This window comes from Saccopteryx leptura, chromosome 3 (genome assembly GCF_036850995.1).
Source record: "Saccopteryx leptura isolate mSacLep1 chromosome 3, mSacLep1_pri_phased_curated, whole genome shotgun sequence".
NCBI classification, from domain to species: domain Eukaryota; kingdom Metazoa; phylum Chordata; class Mammalia; order Chiroptera; family Emballonuridae; genus Saccopteryx; species Saccopteryx leptura.
The window spans coordinates 179,024,839-179,049,061 of NC_089505.1; the positions used below are offsets into that span (position 1 = coordinate 179,024,839).

Below are 24,223 nucleotides of genomic sequence, written 5' to 3' on the forward strand. Positions count from 1 at the left end.
TGGAAAACGATAGTTTTTATTTTTCTGGGGGGGGGGGGGGGGATAGTTCTACGTGATCCTGAAAGCTCTCCAAGAGTCAGTAAATGTTTTCTCATACAGTATTTCGTTTAGTCCCATTATTGTGGTCTATTACTACAGAAACACATAAATCAGATCATCTTACTAAAAATATGACTTAAAAATTCAATTTATAGAACCAGCAAACCTAACGACTCCTGAATCGTTTCCCCTGGTTTTAACAAAAAATTGAAACAAAGTTCAAGTTTCAAGTAAATGTATTAATAATGGTTACATATTAAAATACATTTACGTTCTAAGTGCAGCTCTACCTTTCCAATATTCGCAATATGCCTTTCCACAAACTTTCCCTCTGCTTTCAATGCAGCCCAGAAGCAAAATCATCCTGTTTGCCCTCGCTTGAGAACTCAGCTTTTGAGCCCCGCGGTGAAACCAGTTTTCGGAACCGCACACAGAATATTGATACCCCACTCCTTTAGCATCCCTTTCCAGCAGGTCCAAAGATGTAAATGTTTTGTTCCAACACTAACTAGAGCGCAAGTCTAAATCTCTTTGCCCTAACCCTCCGCAGGCACCGCCTACTGCACCTCACGCCACTCCGTCCGGGGAAGTTGCGTCATCACGCTCGTTCGCTCTGTCCCCGGATGCACTTTTATATCCTGATTCTTACAGCGGACTCAGCTCCACGGTACCCTTCGTGGTTAGCACATGCGCGGCCGCACTGCTCCCTCTTCCTCCACTTCCACTAGCCTCCACCGTCCGGGCAGCCGCCGCCGCCGCCGCCACCGAGGAGTCTGGAAGTTCAAGATGGCCGCCGCGGAGGCTCCGTCTCTGCTGGAACAGCCCGAGTAAGTACTCTCTCTGAGTGGTACGAAAGGCCGGACGGAGCCCTGGGGACTGCCGAGTGGCAAACGGTGGAGACTTGCACGGCCGGGCGGGAAAGTTCAGGCCTAAACGGCGAGAGTCAAACTTTATCTTTCCCGGCTCCATACGTTGTGGGGCGGGAGGCGTGGGGCGCGGGCGGGCGGCCTGCGAGCTTCTTATTCTCCCCGAGGCCGCGTCTGTTGGGTCGGAGGCGGCAGCGGCCTGCGGCTCGTCGTTGCCCTGGGAGGCATCGGCTCGAGCGGCCTCTACAGGTCCTGTGCGCTAGGCGGCTGTCGCGACAGTGCGGTCCCGCCTTCCTCTTCCTTCCCCTACCTGATCGAGCGGATCTCGCCGGCCTGGCGCTCTGCAGCATCGGTGTGAGGTATCCAAGGAGCAGTGCGGCACCGGGGCAAGCCCTAAGACTTTTCTTCCTTCCGCGTGCGGTACCCCCGTACTCCTGCCGCTGTTGTCCGCTTTAGAACTGGAGAGCGGAGAGGAGAAGGGGTGCTGGGGTCACCTCTTTGACCATCCCAGAATTGTAGTTTATGCACCTTATCTCCCCACCCTTGTATTCTGTTCTACCATCCGCCCTATGTCCGTCCGTCGTCATCGTCCCCCCCTTCCCCAGCTTATGGGCAGTACAGTGTGTCCGTAAAGTCATGGTGCACTTTTGACGGGTCACAGGAAAGCAACAAGAGACGATAGAAATGTGAAATCTGCACCAAATAAAAGGAAAACTCCCAGTTTCATACTATTCAGTGCAGTTTGATGTGGGCTCACGCACAGATTTTTTAGGGCTCTTTAGGTAGCTATCCCATATAGCCTCTACAGACTCGTCACTGACTGATGGCCTACCAGAATGGGGTTTCTCCACCAAACTGCCGGTTTCCTTCAACTGCTTATCCCACCGAGTAATGTTATTCCTATGTGGTGGTGCTTCGTTATAAACGCGCCGATATTCATGTTGCACTTTGGTCATGGATTCGAATTTAGCGAGCCACTGAACACACTGAACTTTCCTCTGTACGGTCCACATCTCGACTGGCATGGCCGTGGGCTGCTCTGCTCTATATACGGTGTTACATCATCATCTGTGCATGCACACATGCTGCCACATCATCCTACAGAAACTGGGAAGGTTTTCCTTTTATTTGGTGCAGATTTCACATTTCTATCATCTTTTGTTACTTTCCTGTGACCGGTCAAAAGTGCACCATGACTTTACGGACACACTGTATATTTGCCAACTTGTAAACGTGTGACAAAGTAAGACCAAGTCCTGGATTTTGAGGCCTGGCATTTTTGGACTTTCAGAGTACCAGTGGAAGAAGTAGTGGAAATTGTTAGCTCCTTCCAAACCTGAGGACTTTGTTTATAATTCAGCTAATATAAGAACCCATGCGGCCAGGTGAGAACATACTTGTATTTGTTGCAGAGGCTAACCATTGCTTAACTGAAATCAGTATTTTGCTTTTTGTGTTTATGCTAGGAAAACTCAAACAAGAACATGGATTTTTAGACAGTGTTCGTACGTCAACTGTTTTTTGCATCAGCATTATCTGATTTGTTTCCAGACATTTTAGGAAAAAGGTTAGATGTCTCCCAGCAATTTGGGATTGAGCGATAGGGAAACCCTTTGCCAACAGAGGGCCCAACACTTCATTGCTCTTCAACCAATTGGACTCCTCGGTCATTTGCTTTACTCAGCTAGTGAAGTTTTTCAGTAAGGACTTTTGAAAGCTGCTTTGTTATCTTCATAATTTCACTTCTAAGAGAGCAAATGGATTCTAAAATCTTAACTACACTCTGCTTCTATTTGTTTTTCCTCGACTTCACAGTGTAACACCATATTTATGACAGTATAATACAAATCTTAGACTAATCATCTGATTATTCTAGTAATGTTTAAAGTCTTGTAGTATTATGTACATTCATAATTCTGTGTGATTTCAGGGACAGTTTAGATTTATTTTGAGGAGTGTTTTGTGTACATATTCAAATACTAGATTTAATAACAATAAATTATTTAGGTCTCTGTAATATGAGTGACACTGAGATAGTCTTTAACTCTACCTTCCCTCCCCTACAGAACACCCGCTATAAATGGAATATTTGGTCTGTATGTGTTCCATTTTCAATAATTTGAAAATAACAGTTTGTTATGGAAGCAAGCACTATGTATGCTGCTCATAACGAATGCTGGATATACTTTAGTGTCTAAACCAGTGTTTCCCAACCTTTTTTGTGCCATGCCCCACCTTAACCTTTCTAAAATTTTTATGTCCCCCGCTATGTAACATACATAATTTTTAACATTAAAAAATTGATTTGTTCACTTAATAAACATAAATGATAGGTTCTAGGAAGAAATCACTATGAAATTGTTAACAAAACACAGTAAGTAAAATTTCAAAACATATAATGAAAAACAGAAATTTAAATTCCAAATAATTTTAATACAGATTTTTCTATATTAATTTATTATTTTAATTTAGTGTGATCCTTGCACTTGATGCTTGCTGCACAGAGATTTTATATTAGGTTCCAATTTGGTTAGCTTTAGTCTCAAGTCTCCACGTTGTGTTATATCCAGCCGATTTCTTTTTTTTACCAGTAAATCATTTACAACACTAAATCCACATTCAGCTAAAAATGAAGATGGAAACGGTAGCAATAGTTTTCTTGCACATTTGGTTGAATTTGGGTATTTGATTTCTGTTTCCTCACAAAGCCATGTCATCGCTCCTTTGATATTAAATAAAGCTTTAACTGACTCATCATTTTGCAATTCTGCAAGTTCTTCTTGATACTGCATATTTGATATATCAGACAAATCCACTAACATTGGCTGCATCATCCATGTTGGGAAATCAATTTGTTTTAAATCAGAAAATCTTTCTTTTAAATCAGCCGATAGAATATTCAAATGATTGACAATAACAAGTAAAGCGATATCAGTTACTTCACATTTTTGGAGCCAATGAAACTGTTTAAAGTTTTTGTTGTTAATATGTTTCTGACATAACTCAATATTGGTAATGAAACCAAATATCTTTGCTTTTGCATCGACAAGAGTTTTATTTGTTCCTTGAAGTTGCTTATTTAATATATTTAGTTTTTCAAAGATATCTGCTAAATAACTCACAAATGCTTTACCATCTATTGTTAACAGATACTTCATTTCAGGTTTGTCACTTAAAAAATCACTAAGAGTATCAAACAGTTCCATAAATCTTTTCAAACAGTTTCCTTTAGATAGCCATCTTACTTCAGTATGAAGTAAAAGTCTGACATGGTCTTCATTTTGTTCTTCACAAAATAGCTTGAAAAGACGCTCACATTTGGCACTAGCTTTAATAGCATTAACACACTTTATTACTGTATGTAATACTTCATTCAGAACAGGCGAGATGTTTAACACAATGCACAAGAATCATTTCTGGATTCGCATCTTTCATCAATTTTAAGCAGCCATTTTTCTTGCCCATCATATTGGGAGCACCATCTGCAGCACAAGATGTTATATTTTTCATTGGTATATCATTGACATCTAAGTAGTTTTTTAGCTTATTATATCTATCTTTGGAGGTAGTGGTGCTTTCTAATCTTTTACAGAACAACATTTCTTCAGCAAAATGTCCTTTATCAATATATCTTACGTAAGTTATCAATACTGCCTCACTGTCTCTCAAAGTTGATTCATCTATTTGCAAGGAGAATTTTCTTGTTTTCAGCTTTTCAATAAGTTGTTTTTCAATATCCTCACTCATTTCGACTGTTCTTCTGCTAACAGTATTGTCACTGAGTGGCATAGCTTTTACATCTTTGTCATCTTTTTCAAGAACCGTTTTAAGAAATGCTGATATTGACGGTTTTATTAAATTCTCTCCTATAGTGTGATTTTTCTCCAGTTTTAGCGATGAATAAAGAAATTTGATAACTAGCCTCAAGAACACGATTATTAGTTGAAGTATGAGCAGTAAATAGAGACTTTAATGTTGTTCTTTCTTCAAAATTTTTCTTTAAAGTTTTAAAGTAACTCAAATCTGAATTAATATGAGCACTATGTTTCACCTTCAAATGCGCCTCAAGATGACCTCGTTTCATTGATTCATTAGTCAAGCATTGCTGGCATAAAAGACAAAAAGGAATCCGCTCATCGTGAACAGCGGTTAATTTGTATGAACCCAAATTTTAAATATTCCTCCGAATATTGACTTTTTTTTCTTGCTTGCACCACTCATTTTACTATGGGCTATAAGAAATAAAAATAAGATCAATTAAAAACTAATATTAAAATATGTGTTAAAATATATTCAATGTGACATAGCGTAAACGTATACTAAAAATTCATGTTTATTTAAATGTATATAACACATTTACTACACTACCACCGCAAATCAAAAGGTATCTATATTTTTTCCACATGACAAAATTTTCTGGAAAGTTATGCTTCTAAAATTAAAATTGTCGTGCATGCACATATTTATAAAATATTAGTGCTTTCTAGCCCCCATGCAAGAAGTACTTAATAAAGAGTTTAATATTGATAAAAATAAAATCAAATACTTACCAATTATATCTATACAATATATATATGTATATTTATTAAATCAACGAGCTTTTACAACAGTTTTGACTGACACTTATTTCAAATTAACACCAACTGAATGATGTGAAACAACACTACAGAAGTTGCGATGGGCCAATTAGGTGAGAATAACTGTGTTGTTTAGCGAGTTTTTAAAACGTCCGGGGTTCCCCGTGGCAGACTGCACGCTCCACGGTGAACCCAGGACGAAGTTTACTTGACGACGCCAATCACCCAGTTGATATTTTGGTCTCGTCAAACGAAATTATACTTAATAATTATTTACCGCAATTATTTAAGAATTGCATTTTTTGTTAAATTTGGCACTGATATCTAGCATTGCATTTAAATGGCCCAGGGCGAAAGAATTAAAGTCGTGCCGAGTCCATTTTCAAATTGCCCCCCTTAACTATCGAATAGCCCCCCTGTGGGGCGTGGGCCCCACGTTGGGAAACACCGGTCTAAACAGTTCTTTAGTGGACAATGAATAGTTTATATAGAACTTATTCAAAGTAAAACATTTAGAAAAAATAAATATAAAAAGCGAATTTAAGTTTTCTGAAGGCTTTTTAGTGGCTTTTACATTTCATGGTCTCATTAGCTAGCTCAGCCTTTTGAATGATTTTAAACATTTACATTTCTTATACACATTGACTCATTTGTACTCACCAGGTACTACTGCTCAAAGCACTGAAGAGATATTAACTCATTTAATCTTTTATAACAACCCTATGGCAGTAGATACTGTTACTGCCTATGTTTTAGGGATGATGATACTGAGGCACAGAAAAATTAAGTTAACTTGCTTAAGGTCATACTAAATGACAGACCCAAGATTTAAACCCAGGCAGTCAGTCTGGTTCTAGTACCCAGCTTCTATCTATTGTGTGGTTGGTCTACCGCTATACATTGTGGCTCCTTTTAAAAATAGGCTTTAAGGTTTGAAGTCATTTTTACTTATTACCAGTGTCCCAAAAAGATAAAATTTTTTGATGTGAGAGTTCTAATTCTTTGAAACATAATTCCAAACCTGATTTGGAAAAGTTGTGGGTCAAGGAGTTCTTTTTAAGAGTAGTTGGTCTTTGGCCCTAGTCATTAGGCTCCATGGTAGAGCATCGGCCAGGCGTGTGGATGTCCCAGGTTCAATTCCCAGTCCAGGAACACAGGAGAAGTGACCTCTGCTTCTCCACCCCTCTCCCCCTTGCTTCTCTCTGGCTTCTCTCTTTTTTTTCTTCCCTCCTGCAGCCACAGCTCAATTAGAGCGAGTTGGCTGGGGGGGTGCTGAGGGTGGCTTCATGGCCTCCGCCTCTGGTGCTAAAATGACTCAGGTTGCAATAGAGCAAGGGCGCCAGAAGGGCAGAGCATCGCCCCCTATTTGGCTTGCAGGGTGGATCCCGAGTGGATCCTGGTCAGGGTGCATGCTGGAATCTCTCTGTCTCCCCTCTTCTCACTAAAATAAAATAAAATAAAAAAGAGAGAGAGTAATTGGTCTTTTGGATTTTTGGATTCATTCTCACTTTTTATATCTCCATTAGTTCTGTATAAAAGTAGTTTAACTTGTTAGAAAATGGGCTTAATTACTTCCCTCATAAAGAAGCAATAGCATTCACTTTGCTCTCCATTCTGTCTCCAAAGCATAAATTGCCCCCCCCCCATATCAAAAAAGAATATTCTTTACAAAAATAAGTGAAAGAGGAAGTTAAAGTAACAATCGGATTGGCATCTGGTCATTTTATTTTAAAATTGTTCTTGGTTATTTTCATTGTGCCAGAAGCTCCAGGACCTGTGTTTGAAAGGTAAAACTACTACATTGCATTTGACAAAAGATATGAATAAATACTGTAAAACACTCCCATATTGCCTGCACTTTTACCTCAACTTTGTTTCCAAATAATGTGATTTGAGGAATAGTAATCAGTTCTCAATCAGTTTTTATTGACAAAGCTGTTGTAGACCAGGTTGGTATAGACATACATCTGCTAAATGTGTAGTCACCCTTTTTTACAGGGAATACATTCCAAGACCCCCAGTGGATTCCTGAAACTGTGAATAGTTCCAAATTCTATATATACAGACATCCCTTACTTAATTGTACTTCACAGATACTGCATTTTCCAAGTTGAAGGTTTGTAGTAACTGCCTCGAGTTATTAGTGCCCTTTTTCCAACAGTATTTGCTCATTTTGTGTCTGTCACATTTTGGTAATTTTCACACACTTTCAAACTTTAGTGTTGTTATCTTATGGTGATCTATGATCAGTGATCTTTGATGTTACTATTGTAAAAGTTCATCTGATGGTTAGCATTTTTAGCAATACAGTATGTATTTTTTAATTGAGGAATTTACTTTTTTAGACAGTGCTATTGCACAATTAATAGACTAAAGTATAGTGTAAACATAACTTTTATATGCACTGGGAAACCAAAATATTTTTGTGGCTTGCTTTATTGTAATATTCACTTTATTTCAGTCATGTGGAACCAAACCTGCAATATTTCCAAGGTATACCTGTACTGTTTTTTCTTGTATATACATATTTATGATAAAATTGAGATTGACAATTATAACTAATAATAAAGTAGAACAATTACAACAATATACTGTAATAAAAGTGTGGTCTCTATCTCTCAGAATATCTTACTTATTGTAATCTTCCTTCTTGTGATGATTCTATCGTGTTTAACAAGAAACATCTTTAAAGCTTCAGAAGAAAGTTGACAATGTTGAACCTAAATTAGCTGCCTTAGCAAGTTCATTGTATGTAATATGTTAGGCCGTTGACTCGCTGAGTTCAAGTTTTCCTGATTTATCTAGTCAGACTTCAGTTGTTTATGAAATTTGCCTTAAAGATCCAACTGAAGAGGGAAGTCTGTTTATTCTATGCCTGAATCCAGTGTGGCAGAACTTGAGGATTATTGAGGTTAACCTTGCTGACCTTAAGGTGCTTTAGCATTTTTATCAATAACCTAGTCATTTCTTGAGGTAGCATTCCTTAAATTATAGTAGAAACTGGGGTCATTCATGGGAATGACTCTGAAATAACAATTATGATGTAGATCCTGATTCTCAGAAGCTTTAGGAGGTAGATAATCTTTTGGTAAATTCTTAAGAATTTGGAATGAAACTTCTTAGAAGGTTGTAAATTATAGAAAGCCTTAGAAAAGTGTTCTAAGAGCAGCCTTTTCCTTGGGGAGGGAGGTGATTAAATCATTTGTAGTATTACATTCAAGAAATGGGTGTGTGCACGGTGTGGTACACTGGAGATACACCTGCACAGAAAAGCAGTTTCCTGTCAAGACGTGAGAGTGTCTAGTTCAGCCAGTATAAACCCTCTGTGCTGTAGTTAATACAGGTTTTATGTTAATCTATATAAATCATTTAATTGTAGAACAAATACTTACTGAGTTCCTACTATAGGTTAGGTCAGTGGTCGGCAAACTCATTAGTCAACAGAGCCAAATATTCACAGTACAACGATTGAAATTTCTTTTGAGAGCCAAATTTTTTAAACTTAAACTATATATATAGGTAAGTACATTGTTATTAACTTAATTAGGGTACTCCTAAACTGGCCTTTGCTAAAAACGTCCTCAATATAAGAGCTGCATGTGGCTCACGAGCTGTGGTTTGCCAGCCACTGGTTTAGGTAATCTTCTAGGTGTTAGGGATAGAGCAGCAAACTAATTCTGCTCCTAGGGTTCATGTTATAGGGAGCAACAGATGAGAATTATATCAGGTGGTGGCAGTTATTTTGGAGGAAAATTAAGAGATGGAATATGTGTTTATTAGGGTGGGGGTTGCAATTAAAGTGAATTGGTTAAGAAAAATTGACCGAGAAGGTATAATTTGCACACAAAGAATTGAGGTTGGCAAAGAAACCAATAATGTATACAAATGGGGAAAGCATTCCAGACAGAGGAAGCAGTAAGTACAAGTACTGAGGCCCTGAAGTTTGCCTGTTCAAGGGGAGCAGTGTAGCTGAAGTGGGATGAGTGTGAGAGGAAAGTAGTAGGTTCAGAATGTCAAGATTAGGCATATTGGTAAGAGGCCTTGTAAAGGATTTTGGTTTTCACTAAAGGAGATAGGAAGCAATAATCAAGTGTCATGTGGAGTAGTGATAAGTTCTGTCACTTTAAAAACATCTTGCTCAAATGAAAGAGCTCTTGACAAGTTTGGAATGTAATATTGGCCTTCTCGCTAGCTGGGTTATATGTGTGACCTTAGGTAAGTTCCTTAAACCCTCTTGAACCTTAACTGTTTTGTCTGTCATAGAGACATAGAGAAACAGTATTTCTGGAGCACTTTATGTGAACTCATTGATGGGACAAACCTCTGACTTATCAACACTATTATTAACCCAGTTTTTACAATTGAGGGAACTGAGCCACAGAACTTGCCTCAGGTTGCTTGCCTAAGGTTATGCTAGGTGTGCCATGTTGGAGGCAGCATTTTCATAAGGCAGTTTGACTATCTAGAATACATAATCTTTTATAGTATTCCTTAAAATAACATTCTTAGCATCAGCCCTACCAGCTCCACTGTCATGATGAGTAATTATATTTATCCAGTGTCTGAACAATAATAGCAGTTTACTTTTTGGGCACTTGGTTTGTGTTAAGCATTGTTGTAAGCCTTAGTAACATCTATTGCCCTGTGCAAGCCTCACAATGTGCTTTGACGTAGATGCTATTATTTTTATATTTTTTCCACTTTTATACGTGAGGTACCTACAGATCAAAGATATCTTAAACTTGCTTAAGGCCACACAACTAGTAAGTTGAACCCAGGATTTGCACCCAAGTAGTCTGGCTCTGGAGACTGCTTAACCACCCAACTGTTCTTTTTCTTAAGGTTACTTAGAGAGTCTTCCTGACCTGAATTTGGGGGGGGGGGGGAAGAGAGAGAGAGAGAGAAATTGGAGAGGAGAAGTGGGAAGCATCAACCCTTAGTTGCTTCTCGTTATGTGCCTTGACTGGGCAAGCCTGCGATTTTGAACCAGTAACCCCAGTGCTCCAGGTGATACTTTATCCACTGTGCCACCACAGAACAGGCCATTCTCAACCTTTAAAAAGGTTCTCCATACCTACCTCCATTTCTCCCTGTGAGTAAAGATTCATACACTTCATTCACCTTCTGGATTGTAGGACGGGATATTTCTGGGGAAGAGTTTCCTATATAAGGGTGTAGCCTGTCTTCGACTTAAATCTGTGATTTTTCCCTCTTTCACAATTGAGCCATGTTGTGTGTGTTTGTTTTTTAACACAAAGATATTATACTTTTTTTGTGTATGTGACAGAGAGAGAGAGTCAGATAGAGGGATAGATAGGGACAGAGACAGGAAGGGAGAGAGATGAGAAGCATCAATTCTTCATTGCGGCACCTTAGTTGTTCATTGATTAGCTTTCTCATATGTGCCTTGACTGGGGGTTAGCAGACTGAGTGACCCCTTGCTCAAGCCAGCAACCTTAAGCTCAAGCTGGTGAGCCTTGCTCAAACCAGATAAGCCCACGCTCAAGCTGGTGACCTCAGGGTCTTGAATCTGGGTCCTCCACATCCCAGTCCGACACTCTATTCACTGTCATGGCCTGGTCAGGCAATATTATACTTTCTTTTCCCAAGTCTTTTGAGAACATTTGATGGTCCAGAGATCACTACTATATTTATCCTGTCTTTCAACCCTTGAGAAAGAAGAAGGCTTAAATTAAAACCTGACTCACCAGAAGACACAGCTTCTTCAGCAGCTCTCTTTTAATACTTTTTTCTTCCCACAGTCTATAGTACCAGAAATGGAGATTGGTAATTTGACACCTAAAAAAATCAAAGTTCTTGCCATGTGGTAGTTAGGTTCTACATATTCTGTACACCCCTCATTGTCAACTAAAACCTTCTCAAACATACCTTCAGTGTGTCCTTTATTGAACACAGACTGGCTGGAGGGCCAGACTCTTTTCCAACCCCTGCCATATGGCGGTGTCATTACAAACAACCCATCCAACAACTCTACCTTGCAGTTCCTGGGCTTATGACTCCAGTGAGCCTGTAACTCCTGAACCCCTCATTCCCAAAATCTCATACTATATGTTGTCATCACCTGGAACTGGCCCACTAAGATCTTAACCTTCATTAGACCCCTTTCTTCCACAAATGTGATGCCCTGGCAACACTATCTGCTTACAGCTTGCTATATATAACTATAACTTTTGTTGCTGTATTCCTGGTAAAATACCTCTTTTCCATTCTGGTTAATGTTTTACTCATTCTTTAGGACAGTGTTACAGTATTACTTTCACTTCATGTACCTTCCCTATAAACATTTCTTATTTCCACCCAAAGTTTCTGCTTAACAAATAGCTTGGATTTTTCTATATTCTCTTACAAGATACTTCCCTTGACCATTTTCAAAATAATTTTGGGTGATCCTTCAGTGTTCCCATAATGTCCTTATTCATATCATTATCATTACACTTTCTTTTCCACTGAACTATAATTTTCTTGTGGAAGGCAGGTATTGGTCTTGTACATCTTTGTTTTTAATGTCTACATTTAGTAGGTGATTGTAAAAAATGTTAAGAGAGATTGCATTAATAGAATTATTAATTCTTGCAAGGAGCTGTTTTGTAGTATATGGCATAAATAATAGACTTAATAAAAGTACAGGAGTATTTGATGGGTTTTGACAAAATAATTCATATTTTCCTCCAAAAATAGTGTGATGGCCAGAATTCAGGTAAATTAAAGTCTGGTTTTGGTCTCATTCTAGGAAGTGAGAATTTAGCATGCAATAGCTTTTAAGGGTAAAATTAAATATTGGTGTTGTAGCCTATGTTTAATCTAGGAATACTGAATAGCAAGGATTTAGGAGGATAATTTAGAATCATAAACTCTTTAACTCAGCATAGCCCAAACAGTAAAGCACAAAAGCCACCTATTAATATGAATATATTTTTTTGAAACTGATCTCTTCATTTGAAACTTAGACTAAATAGCTCACTGAACAAATACTGGGTTGGACCATGTAAAATGACTGATTTTGGATTATTGTTGACCTGTAAAAGACCCTTTGGTGTGCTTCAACCACAGGATTGCTCAGTAGCTGCTGCAGGCCAAGAGTCCTTTCTTCTGGTTAGTTTACTTTAAAGTTTTAACCCTTGCAAATGTTTTTCTACTATCAGTATCAGCCACCAGTGCACATGATGGAGTGCTTATTTGGGGTGTGGCTCAATATTGGCCCTAGAGAGTTAAAAAAAAAAGTGTGCTTCTGAAGTTCAAGTGGAGAAAGAGCTTAGTCTTCCAGTATATATCCATGTGTTTCAGAGAGAATGGGGAATTCCTTTGGTGTTAAGTCTGTGTGGGGAATGCTGGTTTGAAATTCAAGTTACTGAGTGACTGTTTAAATCAATACTAATATTTTACCAGGCTTGGATTTCTTTTTTCTGTTAAGTGTAACTGTTTTAACCTCATCACTATGTATTTCCTCTAATACTTTTGGGATTTAAGTTCAACCAATTGAAACATAGTAAAGTTGTCACTATTTCAACTCAATTCTTACCACATACTGTTGAAATAAATGTCTGAAGCTGTTATACAAATATCTTATGTATTACATTGAGATATATTTTATCATTTTTATTTTGTTATGATACTGAATGCTTGATAAATGATATGGTTTTAAAATATATTTGATATATTTATAGGATGGAAGATGCAGATAATTCTGAAAAGAGTGTAAATGAAGAAAATGGAGAAGTATCAGAAGACCAATCTCAAAATAAGCACAGTCGTCACAAAAAAAAGAAACATAAACACAGAAGTAAACATAAGAAACATAAACATTCCTCCGAAGAAGACAAGGATAAAAAACATAAACATAAGCATAAACATAAGAAACACAAAAGAAAAGAGGTTGTTGATGCTTCTGACAAAGAAGGTATGTCTCCAGCAAAAAGAACTAAACTTGATGATTTAGCTTTGCTGGAAGACTTGGAAAAACAGAGAGCCTTGATTAAAGCTGAACTTGATAATGAGTTAATGGAAGGAAAGGTCCAGTCGGGTATGGGGCTTATATTACAAGGTTATGAATCTGGCTCTGAAGAAGAGGGGGAAATTCATGAAAAGGCAAGAAATGGAAATAGGTCTAGTACTAGATCTTCAATGATAAAGGGGAAACTTGAACTTACGGACAATAAAAATAGTACAAAAAAGCGAAGTAAAAGCAGATCCAAAGAACGGACTAGACACAGGTCTGATAAAAAGAAAAGTAAGGGAGGTGTTGAAATAGTTAAAGAGAAAACAACTAGGAGCAAATCAAAGGAGAGGAAAAAGTCTAAAAGTCCATCCAAAAGAAGCAAGTCTCAAGATCAAGCAAGAAAATCAAAATCGCCTACCCTAAGAAGGCGATCTCAAGAGAAAATTGGGAAGGCCAGATCTCCTACTGATGAAAAGGTTAAAATTGAAGATAAAAGTAAGTCAAAAGATAGGAAAAAATCCCCAATTATAAATGAAAGTAGAAGTCGTGATCGAGGCAAAAAATCCAGATCCCCAGTGGACTTAGGAAAATCCAAAGACAGAAGGTCTCGGTCCAAAGAGAGAAAATCAAAACGGTCTGAAACTGATAAAGAAAAGAAGCCAATTAAATCTCCCTCTAAAGATGCTTCTTCTGGGAAAGAAAATAGGTCACCCAGTAGAAGGCCTGGTCGTAGCCCTAAAAGAAGAAGTTTGTCTCCAAAACAACGTGATAAATCAAGAAGAAGTAGATCTCCACTTTTAAATGAAAGAAGATCTAAGCAGAGCAAATCTCCTTCTCGAACTCTGTCTCCTGGTAGAAGAGCCAAGAGTCGGTCCTTGGAAAGGAAACGGAGAGAACCAGAAAGGAGACGACTCTCTTCACCAAGGTAACTCATTTTCAAAATGTTTGTGCTTTTTACAGTGCACCAGATTCTATTTATTTATTTATTTTAATTTTTTTTACAGGGACAGAGAGAGAGTTAGATAGAGGGATAGATAGGGACAGACAGACAGGAACAGAGAGAGATGAGAAGCATCAATTATCAGTTTTTCATTGCGACACCGTAGTTGTTTATTGATTGCTTTCTCTTATGTGCCATGACCATGGGCCTTCAGCAGACTGAGTAACCCCCTGCTCAAGCCAGTAACCTTGGGTCCATGCTAGTGAGCTTTTTGCTCAAGCCAGATGAGCCCATGCTCAAGCTGGCAACCCTGGGGTCTCGAACCTGGGTTCTTCCGCATCCCAGTTCGACGCTCTATCCACTGCGCCACCGCCTGGTCAGGCTACAGTGCACCAGATTTTAAAGGAAAAGCTAGAACTAGCAGACATGAGAGATGAGGTGGTAATGAGTTTTATAGTTTTAAGTATATTCCATTCCACTAAGTATATTAATACTTGTAATTTTGTCAGTGCATATTTTGATAATGGGTGATTTATACATACTGAGCTTGGTGAAAGAAACAGCTTTGTTTTCAAGTTTTAATTCAGTATCTAATTTGCAGACTCATTCCTTTAAATCCAAGTATTTTGGCAGCTAGAGCTCTAAATACCCCTTTATGGGGGGCAGGGTTACCACTTCATTGAGAAGTGTAGGCTGAAATTTTTAACTTTAAAGAAGGCATCAATTTTAAGGATTGTGATCTTTTGAATTGACATGATTTTGAATTCTAACAATGTAAATTGGAACTATAATTTCTTTTTGCCCCAAATACAATGAAATTGAAAGCAGAAACATTTTTTGTTAGTAATTCATTTACTTATAATCTACTTGTTGCAAAAACCTTGAAGTTTAGGACAAATATTATAAGAAATGATTTTATTTTTTACCAATAACAAGAAAATTCTTATTTGTATAATATATTTGGTCAGTTCTTTTCTCATAAAGTCTTGTGATTCTCTCATGAGGTAGAGTGACTATCAGGCTTAATTTATAAAAAAAAATAGATTGGTTCTATTTATTAGGATCATGGAAGTAATAAGTAGTTTAAGGCACAAAAGGCATTTTGGTAGAATGGGATGGGAGTTGTTTAGTCTAAACAACTTTAGAAACAGATTTTTAAATATTTTTAGTCAATAATTAAGCATGCAAAATTTTTGGTCAAATTTTACTTAAAAGAATGTTGGCTTAGTCTGTGTAAGGATATGCATTCTTGGCCCATTTATTTTTGCATATTAACATTTACTGTGTATGCTTATAAACTAGAATTTAAGTTATATTTTTCAAGAAATTTCAAGAATACTTTTTTTTTTCTTGCGAGGTAGAAAGGGAGAGGATACATAGGCAGGGTCAGGCAGAGAGGGAGGGAGAGATGAGAAGCATCAACTTGTAGTTGCGGCACCTTTAGTTGTTCATTGATTGCTTTCTCATCTGTGCCTTGACCAGGGGCTCCAGCTGAGCCAGTGACCCCTTACTCAAGCCAGCAACCTTGGGTTTCAAGCCATCAACCATGGGGTCATGTCTGATCCCACGCTCAAACTAGGGACGCTCAAGCTGGTGAGCCTGCACTGAAGCCAGCAACTTTGGAGTTTTGAGCCTGGGTCCTCAGTGTCCCAGGTTGACGCTCTATCCACCTGGTCAGGCAGGACTGCTCTTTTTTTTTTTTTTCAGATAGAGTCAGAGAGAGGGATAGATAGGGACAGACAGACAGGAACGGAGAGAGATGAGAAGCATCAATCATCAGGGTTTTTTTCGTTGCAACACCTTAGTTGTTCATTGATTGCTCTCTCATATGTGCCTTGACTGTGGGGCTACAGCAGACCCAGTAACCCCTTGCTCGAGCCAGCGACCTTGGGTCCAAGCTGGTGAGCTTTGCTCTAGCCAGATGAGCCTGCACTCAAGCTGGCGACCTTAGGGTCTATAACCCGGGTCCTCCGCATCGCAGTCCAACGCTCTATCCACTGTGCCACCGCCTGGTCAGGCCAGACTGCTCTTTTTAAAGAGCTCTATTTTAAGACATACTCTTGAATCTAAGTTACACTGTAATGAAATGGCCTGCTCCTTTAACGCTCCTGCATTGAGGCTGTTGTTAGTGTTACTGTTTATGTTATGGAAAGTATTTCTTAATGATCCTAGTCTTTAAATTATTTTAATTACAGAAGAAATAGTAATTAGAAGTTCAAATAATGCAGAAGAATGTAAATTCTCTCCCTCTCTACTCTTCCACTACCTCTGCTATAACAGCAACATTTCATAACGTAGATGTGCCGTAATATATCTAGTCATTCTGTTGTTGAAACTGATGAAAATTCGGGTTGATTCCAGTTTTTCATGATTGTATACCAAAAACCCATGTATTATATGTGAGGTTTCTTTGTAAAATAGATTCACAGAAGTGAAATTGCAGAGTCTTAAGGTTACATACATTTACATTTTAGAAAGTTACTGTCAAATTTCCTCTGTTCTAAAGTTAACATTGATTGTAAGATGCTGTTATATGTAATTGATGATATTAAAAATAAGACTTGCAAAGATGTCAAGATTTAGAAATAAAACAGTATTTAAATTTAGGAAATGGAATATGATCATTCTGGTGGAAGTTTTGAGTTGTTTATCTGGAATTATAATCAGTGGCTTTAACCATAAGAATTATGGTTATAGTAATTATGGTTGTAATAATTCTTCAAATTCTGAGACCAGAGTAAATAGGCTTTTTTTGTGTGTGTGATGGCTATGACACTAAAATGTGATTGTAATCGTTTCAATTTGTTTCATTACAAAACGTGTTAATTTGTGTTTACTATCTTTAGTTTAGCATTCCCTTTTTCTTTTTAACATTGTAAACATATATTTTTATTTATTTAAATATGGAGTGCGTCATACATCTGCATGTCTCCTTGTGCCGGGGCCATGCTAATCTTCTCTGTAGCATTCCGATTTTAGTATATGTGCTGCTGAAACAAGCAATGTGAACATTTATTTTTAAAGTTATTTTCCTTCTAACAAACATTTTGGAAAGAGAACTTTTTCTCCCATAACATTTTTGCATTATTCCAAAAGTTATAAACATTAATGATAGAAAATTAGAATAAGACCTAAAAGCACAAAAAAGGATTTTTAAAAATCACTGTAATCACACGTCTTTTCTTAAGATGTTCAGCACATGTAGAAGGGATTCATTTATTTTGATTTATTTTATTTTTCTATTACTTTGTATTTGGTCCCCTTAAGAACACGACCTCGGGATGATATCCTCAGTAGACGTGAGAGATCAAAAGATGCCAGCCCGATCAGTAGGTGGTCTCCAGCCCGGAGAAGAGCAAGCAGATCTCCTGTTAGGAGAAGGTCTCGCTCCCCGCTCAGGCGCAGCAGGTCTCCCAGAAGGAGGAGCAGGTCTCCTCGGAGAAGGTAAAGATACGTTACCCTTTTGTCATTAAACTCTGAATGTTTTTGTTTTCCTTCATATTTAAATAAATGAGTGTTCATTAAAAATTCAGTCTTTTATTTTTATTTTATTTATTTTTGTTGGTGGGGGACATCAACTCATTGCTCCACTTTAGTTGTGCATCTCTTGATTGCTTCTCATATGTGCCTTGATCAGGGATTGAACCAGCAACCTCTGGCTTGAGCCAGCAACCTCCAAGATTTGAATGGGCAAGTTTGGTGCTTTGGGTCAAGGCTTTATCAAAACCTCAATAATTTTTTTTTTTTTTTTTTGGACAGAGATAGAGAGAAGGATAGACAGAAAGGGAGAGAGAGAGATGAGAAGCATCAATTCTTTGTTGCGGCTCCTTAGTTGTTCATTGATTGCTTTCTCATATGTGCCTTGACCATGGGGCTACAGCAGACCGAGTGACCCCTTGCTCAAGCCAGCAACCTTGGGCTTAAGCCAGTGAGCTTTGCTCAAACCAGATGAGCCCACGCTCAAGCTAGAGACCTCAGGATTTTGAACCTGGGTCCTCTGCGTCCCAGTCCAACACTCTGTCCACTGCGCCACCGCCTGGTCAGGCAAAACCTCAATTTTTAAAAGTAGGGCATTGTTTCTCTTATTTGATAGATAAATACTAGAGCTAGGCTTAGAATTTTTTTTTTTAATATAACTAGCAGACTAGATCATAGGGTAATAAATAAGTAGCCCAGCTTCCTGCCTGTCTTAACAGTTCAGTACTTCTTTTTCTGTGAACTTGTGTTTGGTCCTCTTAAGAACACAGCCTCAAGATGGTATCTTCAGTAGGCGTGAGAGACTCTTTGAGCAAAGATCTATTTAATTCACAGGAGTCCAACCATTTTATGTGAAGCACATCTTGTCAGTAGTTTGTTGTTAATCAAAAAAAAGTTGGCTTTTAAACCAGGGATTCAATTTAAAGTAACACATATATTAAATATTTTAACCTAAAACATAAATGGATGTTCATTTGCCAATCTTTTAACATTTTTAACTGAACTAATACAGGAACATAGTTTAAATAGACAGTACACCAAAAGCTTATATTACAACCGCTGGCTCTATCTTTACATACCTCTATTTTGTATCCTAGATTTCTAAAGTAGAATTACTTTGTCTAAGCGTGTGTATGCTTAAATTTTTTCAAGTTATTGCCATATTATCTTTGATCTTCTACTTTGGACAATTAGTTTTTTAATGTTACCCCTCGTTTATTTTCTCTTTTGCCTGATTTCATCAACTTTCTGTATGCTTCCAGACATAATCATTATTGTGATCGTAGGCATGTTGTTCCTTTCTGAGCAAATAGTGGGGGAAGAGAAGTCCTTCATTCTAATGCTTCTAGCCTTCTTGCTCCGAACTGACTGATAGGCCTGCTTATATACTTATCATTGTAGAATTTGTTTTTCTGTCCACTTGGTATTCCTGTTTTCCTTTTTGTTGTGATTCCATTTCCTGTGTCCAGTGTCTACTCATGTTTTATATCCTTGCTTTGGTAATGACTCTCCATAGCTTTCTGAGAAAAGTGCATGGAAAGGGGCCTATGTCTCTAAAAAATGCCTTTTATTCTCATTGCGGATGTCTCAAGGAACAGAATTCTAGGTTGATATAATTTTTTTAAAGAATCTTGCAATGTCATTTATTCTAAAAAAGAATTTTGAAATTGTTAGTACACTGTTTTCTAGTTTCTTTTAATGCTTTTGAGAAATCCTATTCTGATACTAGTTTTTCTAGTACAGTGGTACCTTCAGATATGAGTTTAATTCGTTCTGTTACTAAGCTCATAAGTCAGTCAACTCATATATCAAACAAATTTCTCCCATTTAAAATAACTGAAATGGATTTAACTCGTTCCAGCCCTGTGAAACATCCCCAAACCATCCTAAATTATGAAAAAAGACATGATTTTAATTAAGAAACACACATGTATACTTTACCAATGCATAACAAAATATACGAAATAAAAGAAAAAAGTGTTATTTAGTACTGTATTCTTACCTTGGAGACAGACGAGTGCGGCTAATGGAGGTGAATGGCGGAGCAGGAGGGAGGGAGGAAGGGATACAGGCACTGTAGACACGTAAACTAAAACTGCACTTTCTTAACACTAAATGTAAACTAAAACTGCATTTTCTTTACTTTAAACAAAGCTAAAACTGTACTTTCTTTACTGAAAATGAAAGCACAAAAACTTAATTGTAAAAAAATGCACTTTCTTAACTTTAAACCTAACCTAAACTTAACGTACTTATTTTTCATTTAATCATCATCTGTTTTTGCCTTGGTGGCTGAACTTTCGGCACTTTCACTTGCAGGACATTGAATAAAAATCTATCCAAAGCGGTTTGCTTTTTCCTGCCTTTTAAAATGTTACGGAAATGTGACAAACAAATGTCATTAAAAAGTGCTGAAGCAAGAGCAGTTGAAACTTTTTCTGGGTGTTTCTTTTCAATGAAACTTGAAAGCTTCTCCCACATTGCCAGCATGTCTTTAATTTCACTTGTAGAAATCACTTCCTCCAACTCTACCTCCTCCTCACTACTCATCTCTTGCAGAAGCTCCGTATGTTGCATCATCTGTAGCTCCTTCAACTCCTCAGTTGAGAATTCCTTCTCATGTTCCTTGACGAGCTCGTTTATGTCACCCTCATCTACCTCCAGACCCATCGACTTTCTGAGGGACACAGTCTCCTCCAACGCTTCTACCTCGGTCTCGGTCTCTGGTTCGAATCATTCGAAGTCCCTGTCTGCAGCAACATCAGGCCATAACATTTTCCATGCCAAGTTGAAGGTTCTTCTTGTAATCTCTTGCCATGCCAAGTCAATAATGCGTAAACATATCACGATGTTATAGTGATCTTTCCAAAACTCTTGAAGGGTTAGATTCTCCGTCACCTCAAAGCAGCAGTGGAACAAGTGCTTTGTGTAAAGCTTTTTAAAGTTGGAAATGACCTGCTGATCCATAGGTTGCAAGGTTGAAGTCATGTTGGGTGGGAGGTAGAGGACTTTCATGAATTTGAACTCATCGAGAATGTCATCTTCAAGACCATGTGGGTGGGCGGGTGCATTTTCAAGGATTAGTAATGCTTTCATCGGGAGTTTATTTTCTTGAAGATATTTTTTCACTGCAAGACCAAAGACAAGATTTACCCATTCAATAAAAAAGTGCCGCGTAACCCATGCCCTAGCATTGGTGCACCACATAACCTGCAGTTTGTCTTTAAGAATCTTGTGAGTCTTAAAGGCTTGAGGATTTTCGGAATGATACACTAGCATTGGCTTTATCTTACAGTCACTGCTAGCATTTGCACACAATGCAAGGGTCAGACGGTCTTTCATGGGTTTATGGCCTGGCAGCTTCTTCTCCTCTGCAGTGATGATAGTCCTCCGGGACATTTTTTTCCAAAACAATCCTGTTTCGTCACAGTTGAACACTTGTTGGGGGATGTTGCCTTCCTTTGCAATAAGCGCAGCAAAACGTGCGATATACTCCTCAGCTGCCTTAACATCATCACTCGCAGCTTCACCATGCCTCACCACTGAGTGGATGCCAGATCTCTTGAAATTTTCAAACCAGCCGTGACTTGCCTTAAACGTATCTTCTGCTGCCTCTTTTGATGTTGATGGTTCTTTCTTCTTCAAGTTGCCATAAATAATACATGCCTTTTCGCATATTAGTCTCCGTCACTGTATCTTCTGCCAGCTCTTTCTCTTTCATCCACACCAGCAGAAGCTTCTCCATTTCTTCATGGATATTTGTCCTTAATTGGGACAGAATTGTAGTTCCTTTCGCTGAATTTGCACTTTTGATGGCATCCTTTTGTTTAAGGATGATACAAGTTATAGATGTATTGCGGTTGTATAGCCTTGCCAGTTCAATCACTCGTACACCACACTCATGTTTTTCTATTCTTGCTTCTATCAACATTATTCTCTTCTTCTACTCAACACTGTCCTTTACACTCACTTTCTTTAGCCCCATGATAGCTCACAAAAAAAGTTAATAAAAAAATGCAAAAATGATGCAAGAACGAGTGCAGTGAATGAGATCTGACTTGATTCTGCGGGTAACACGTGAGAAAGAACGAGATGCTGGTGTTGTGCTGCCAATACTGGATCCGTGTGCTAACACATCAACTAGAAGCAGCATACCGAATTGTGACTTGTATCTTAGAATTTCACTCGGATCTCAAAAATATGGACGGAGTCGCAGCTTGTATCTTAAAAAATTTGTATGTTGGTCTGCTCGTATGTTAAGGTACCACTGTATTTTGTATTTCTGTTGTGTCAATTGTTATCTCTCCACTCTCATTTCTAATTTTATTTATTTGAGTCCTCTCTTTTTTTCTTGGTAATTCTGGATAAAGGTTCATTGATCTTGTTTACCCTTTCAAAGAACCAACTCTTGGTTTCATTGATCTTCTGTATTGTTTTTTTAGCCTCTATGTCATTTAATTCCACTCTGATCTTTATTATTTCCTTCCTTTTACTACCTCTGGGCTTTACTTGCTGTTCTTTTTCTAGTTCTTTTAGATGCAGGGTCAGGATGTTTATTTGATCCTTTTCTAGCTTAAAGTATGCCTGTAGTGCTATGAACTTCCCTCTCAGTACTGCTTTTGCTGTGTCCCATAAATTTTGAGTTGTTGTATGCTCATTATCATTAGTTTCTAGGAATTTTTTTATTTCTTCTTTGATCTCATTGTTAACCCATTTGTTATTTAATATGCTATTTAGTTTCCATGTGTTTGAGTATTTTTCAGTTTTTCTGTTGTGGTTGATTTCTAGTTTCATGCCATTGTGATCAGAGAAAGTGCTTGATATGATTTTAGTTTTCTTAAATTTATTGAGACTTGTTTTGTGTCCTTACGTGGTTTATCCTAGAGAATGTACCTTGAGCACTTGAAAAGAGTGTATATCCTGCTGCTTTAGGGTGAAAAGTTCTGAAGATATCTATTAAATCCAGTTGATTTAGTGTGTCGTTTAAGGCTGCTGTTTCTTTGTTAATTTTTTTTCTTGAGTATCTATCTAGTGATGTTAGTGGAGTATTGAAATCCCCTACTATTACATCGTATAGTATTGCTGCTGATCTCGCCCTTTATATCCAATAATGTCTGCTTTATATATTTAGGTGCTCCTATATTAGGTGTGTAGATATTTGTAATGGTTATACCTTCCTGTTGGATTGCTCCCTTTATCATTATGTAGTGGCCTTCTTTATCTCTTAATATAGCCTTTGTTTTAAAGTCCATTTTGTCTGATACAAGTATTGCTACCCCAGCTTTTTTTTTTATTTCCATTTGCATGAAATTTTTTTTTCCATCCTTTTACTTTCAGTCTATGTGTATCTTTTGTTTTGAGGTGTCTCTTATAGACAGCATATGTATGGGTCCTGTTTTCTTATCCATGCAGCTACCCTATGTCTTTTGATTGGATCATTTAGTCACAGCTTGTATCTTAAAAAATTCTTATATTGGTCTGCTTTGTATCTCAAGGTACCACTGTACTTGTCTCCCCCTTCTCCCCTTCTCTTTTTACAATAAGTGTTCCATATTCTGAAATTTCACTATAATATGCCTTAGGTTGTGGCTTTTTCTTTCCATTTATTTTGCTGAGCACTAGATAGACCCTTTTAAGTAGGATGATTATGGTTGCCTATTCTGGGAAATCTTCTCTTTATTTTTGTTTGCTTTCTTTCCCATTGTTTTCTGTTTTTTCCCCATTGGATCTTCTATATTATTCCACTAATTTTTTTTGGTGTTCTTTTTCTTACTGGTCTTTTATGTTTGTCCTTTTGTTCTACTTTCCGTCTAGATTTTCTTATTCTACCTTCTTACCCTTCCATTGCATTTTTTCCCTAAGCTCATATATATAAATATGTATGTGTATGTATATACACATATTTATGTGTATATATCAGGTCTACCGGAAAGTTCTGTCCGTTTCTATCACAAGTTTTGACACATAAGCACATGTTTATTTGGCGCATGTGTGCCTCTCCAATTTTATCACTTAATGTATACATACTGATGTAGCAAATTAACTAAAACAAAGTTGATTCACATTAGTTTTATGTGTGAAGCAATAGTGTACCCATGGCTACTGATAAAGTTCATTTACGCCACTGTAATTTTTACGAATTTCAACAAGGAAGAAGTGCTACAGAAGCATGTAGAAATTTATTGAAAGTGTTTGTTGAAGGTATAGTTTCTGATAGGACATGCAGAAGATGATTCGAAAAATTCGAAACAGGTGATTTCGACCTTTCTGATAAGCCACGTTCTGGGTGACCATCTTTGATTGATGACGACGTTGTTAAAACCATGTTGGAGCAAGATCCTTTTCTGACAACATCGGAGATCACAGA

At 37.8% G+C, this 24,223-nt stretch overlaps 1 protein-coding gene and 1 non-coding gene across 9 annotated transcripts in view; one reads left to right on the forward strand and one right to left on the reverse strand.

Annotated features, from left to right (window-relative positions):
• The first annotated feature begins 319 nt into the window (after window positions 1–319).
• PRP4K (pre-mRNA processing factor kinase PRP4K) overlaps window positions 320–24,223 on the forward strand; it is a 48,684-nt gene continuing 24,780 nt past the window's right edge. For all 8 annotated transcript variants that reach the window (XR_010750288.1, XR_010750290.1, XR_010750291.1 and 5 more), the window contains exons 1-3: window positions 320–866; window positions 13,168–14,364; window positions 17,647–17,823. Coding sequence is in view for 1 of the 8 variants with exons in the window: in XM_066376921.1 (XP_066233018.1) it covers window positions 727–866; window positions 13,168–14,364; window positions 17,647–17,823 (1,514 nt within the window). In the remaining 7 variants the exon portion in view is untranslated. The remainder of the gene's footprint in view (window positions 867–13,167; window positions 14,365–17,646; window positions 17,824–24,223) is intronic.
• Window positions 17,277–17,382, reverse strand: LOC136401979 (U6 spliceosomal RNA). The gene has a single exon (XR_010750897.1). It is a non-coding gene; the product is annotated as a U6 spliceosomal RNA (small nuclear RNA).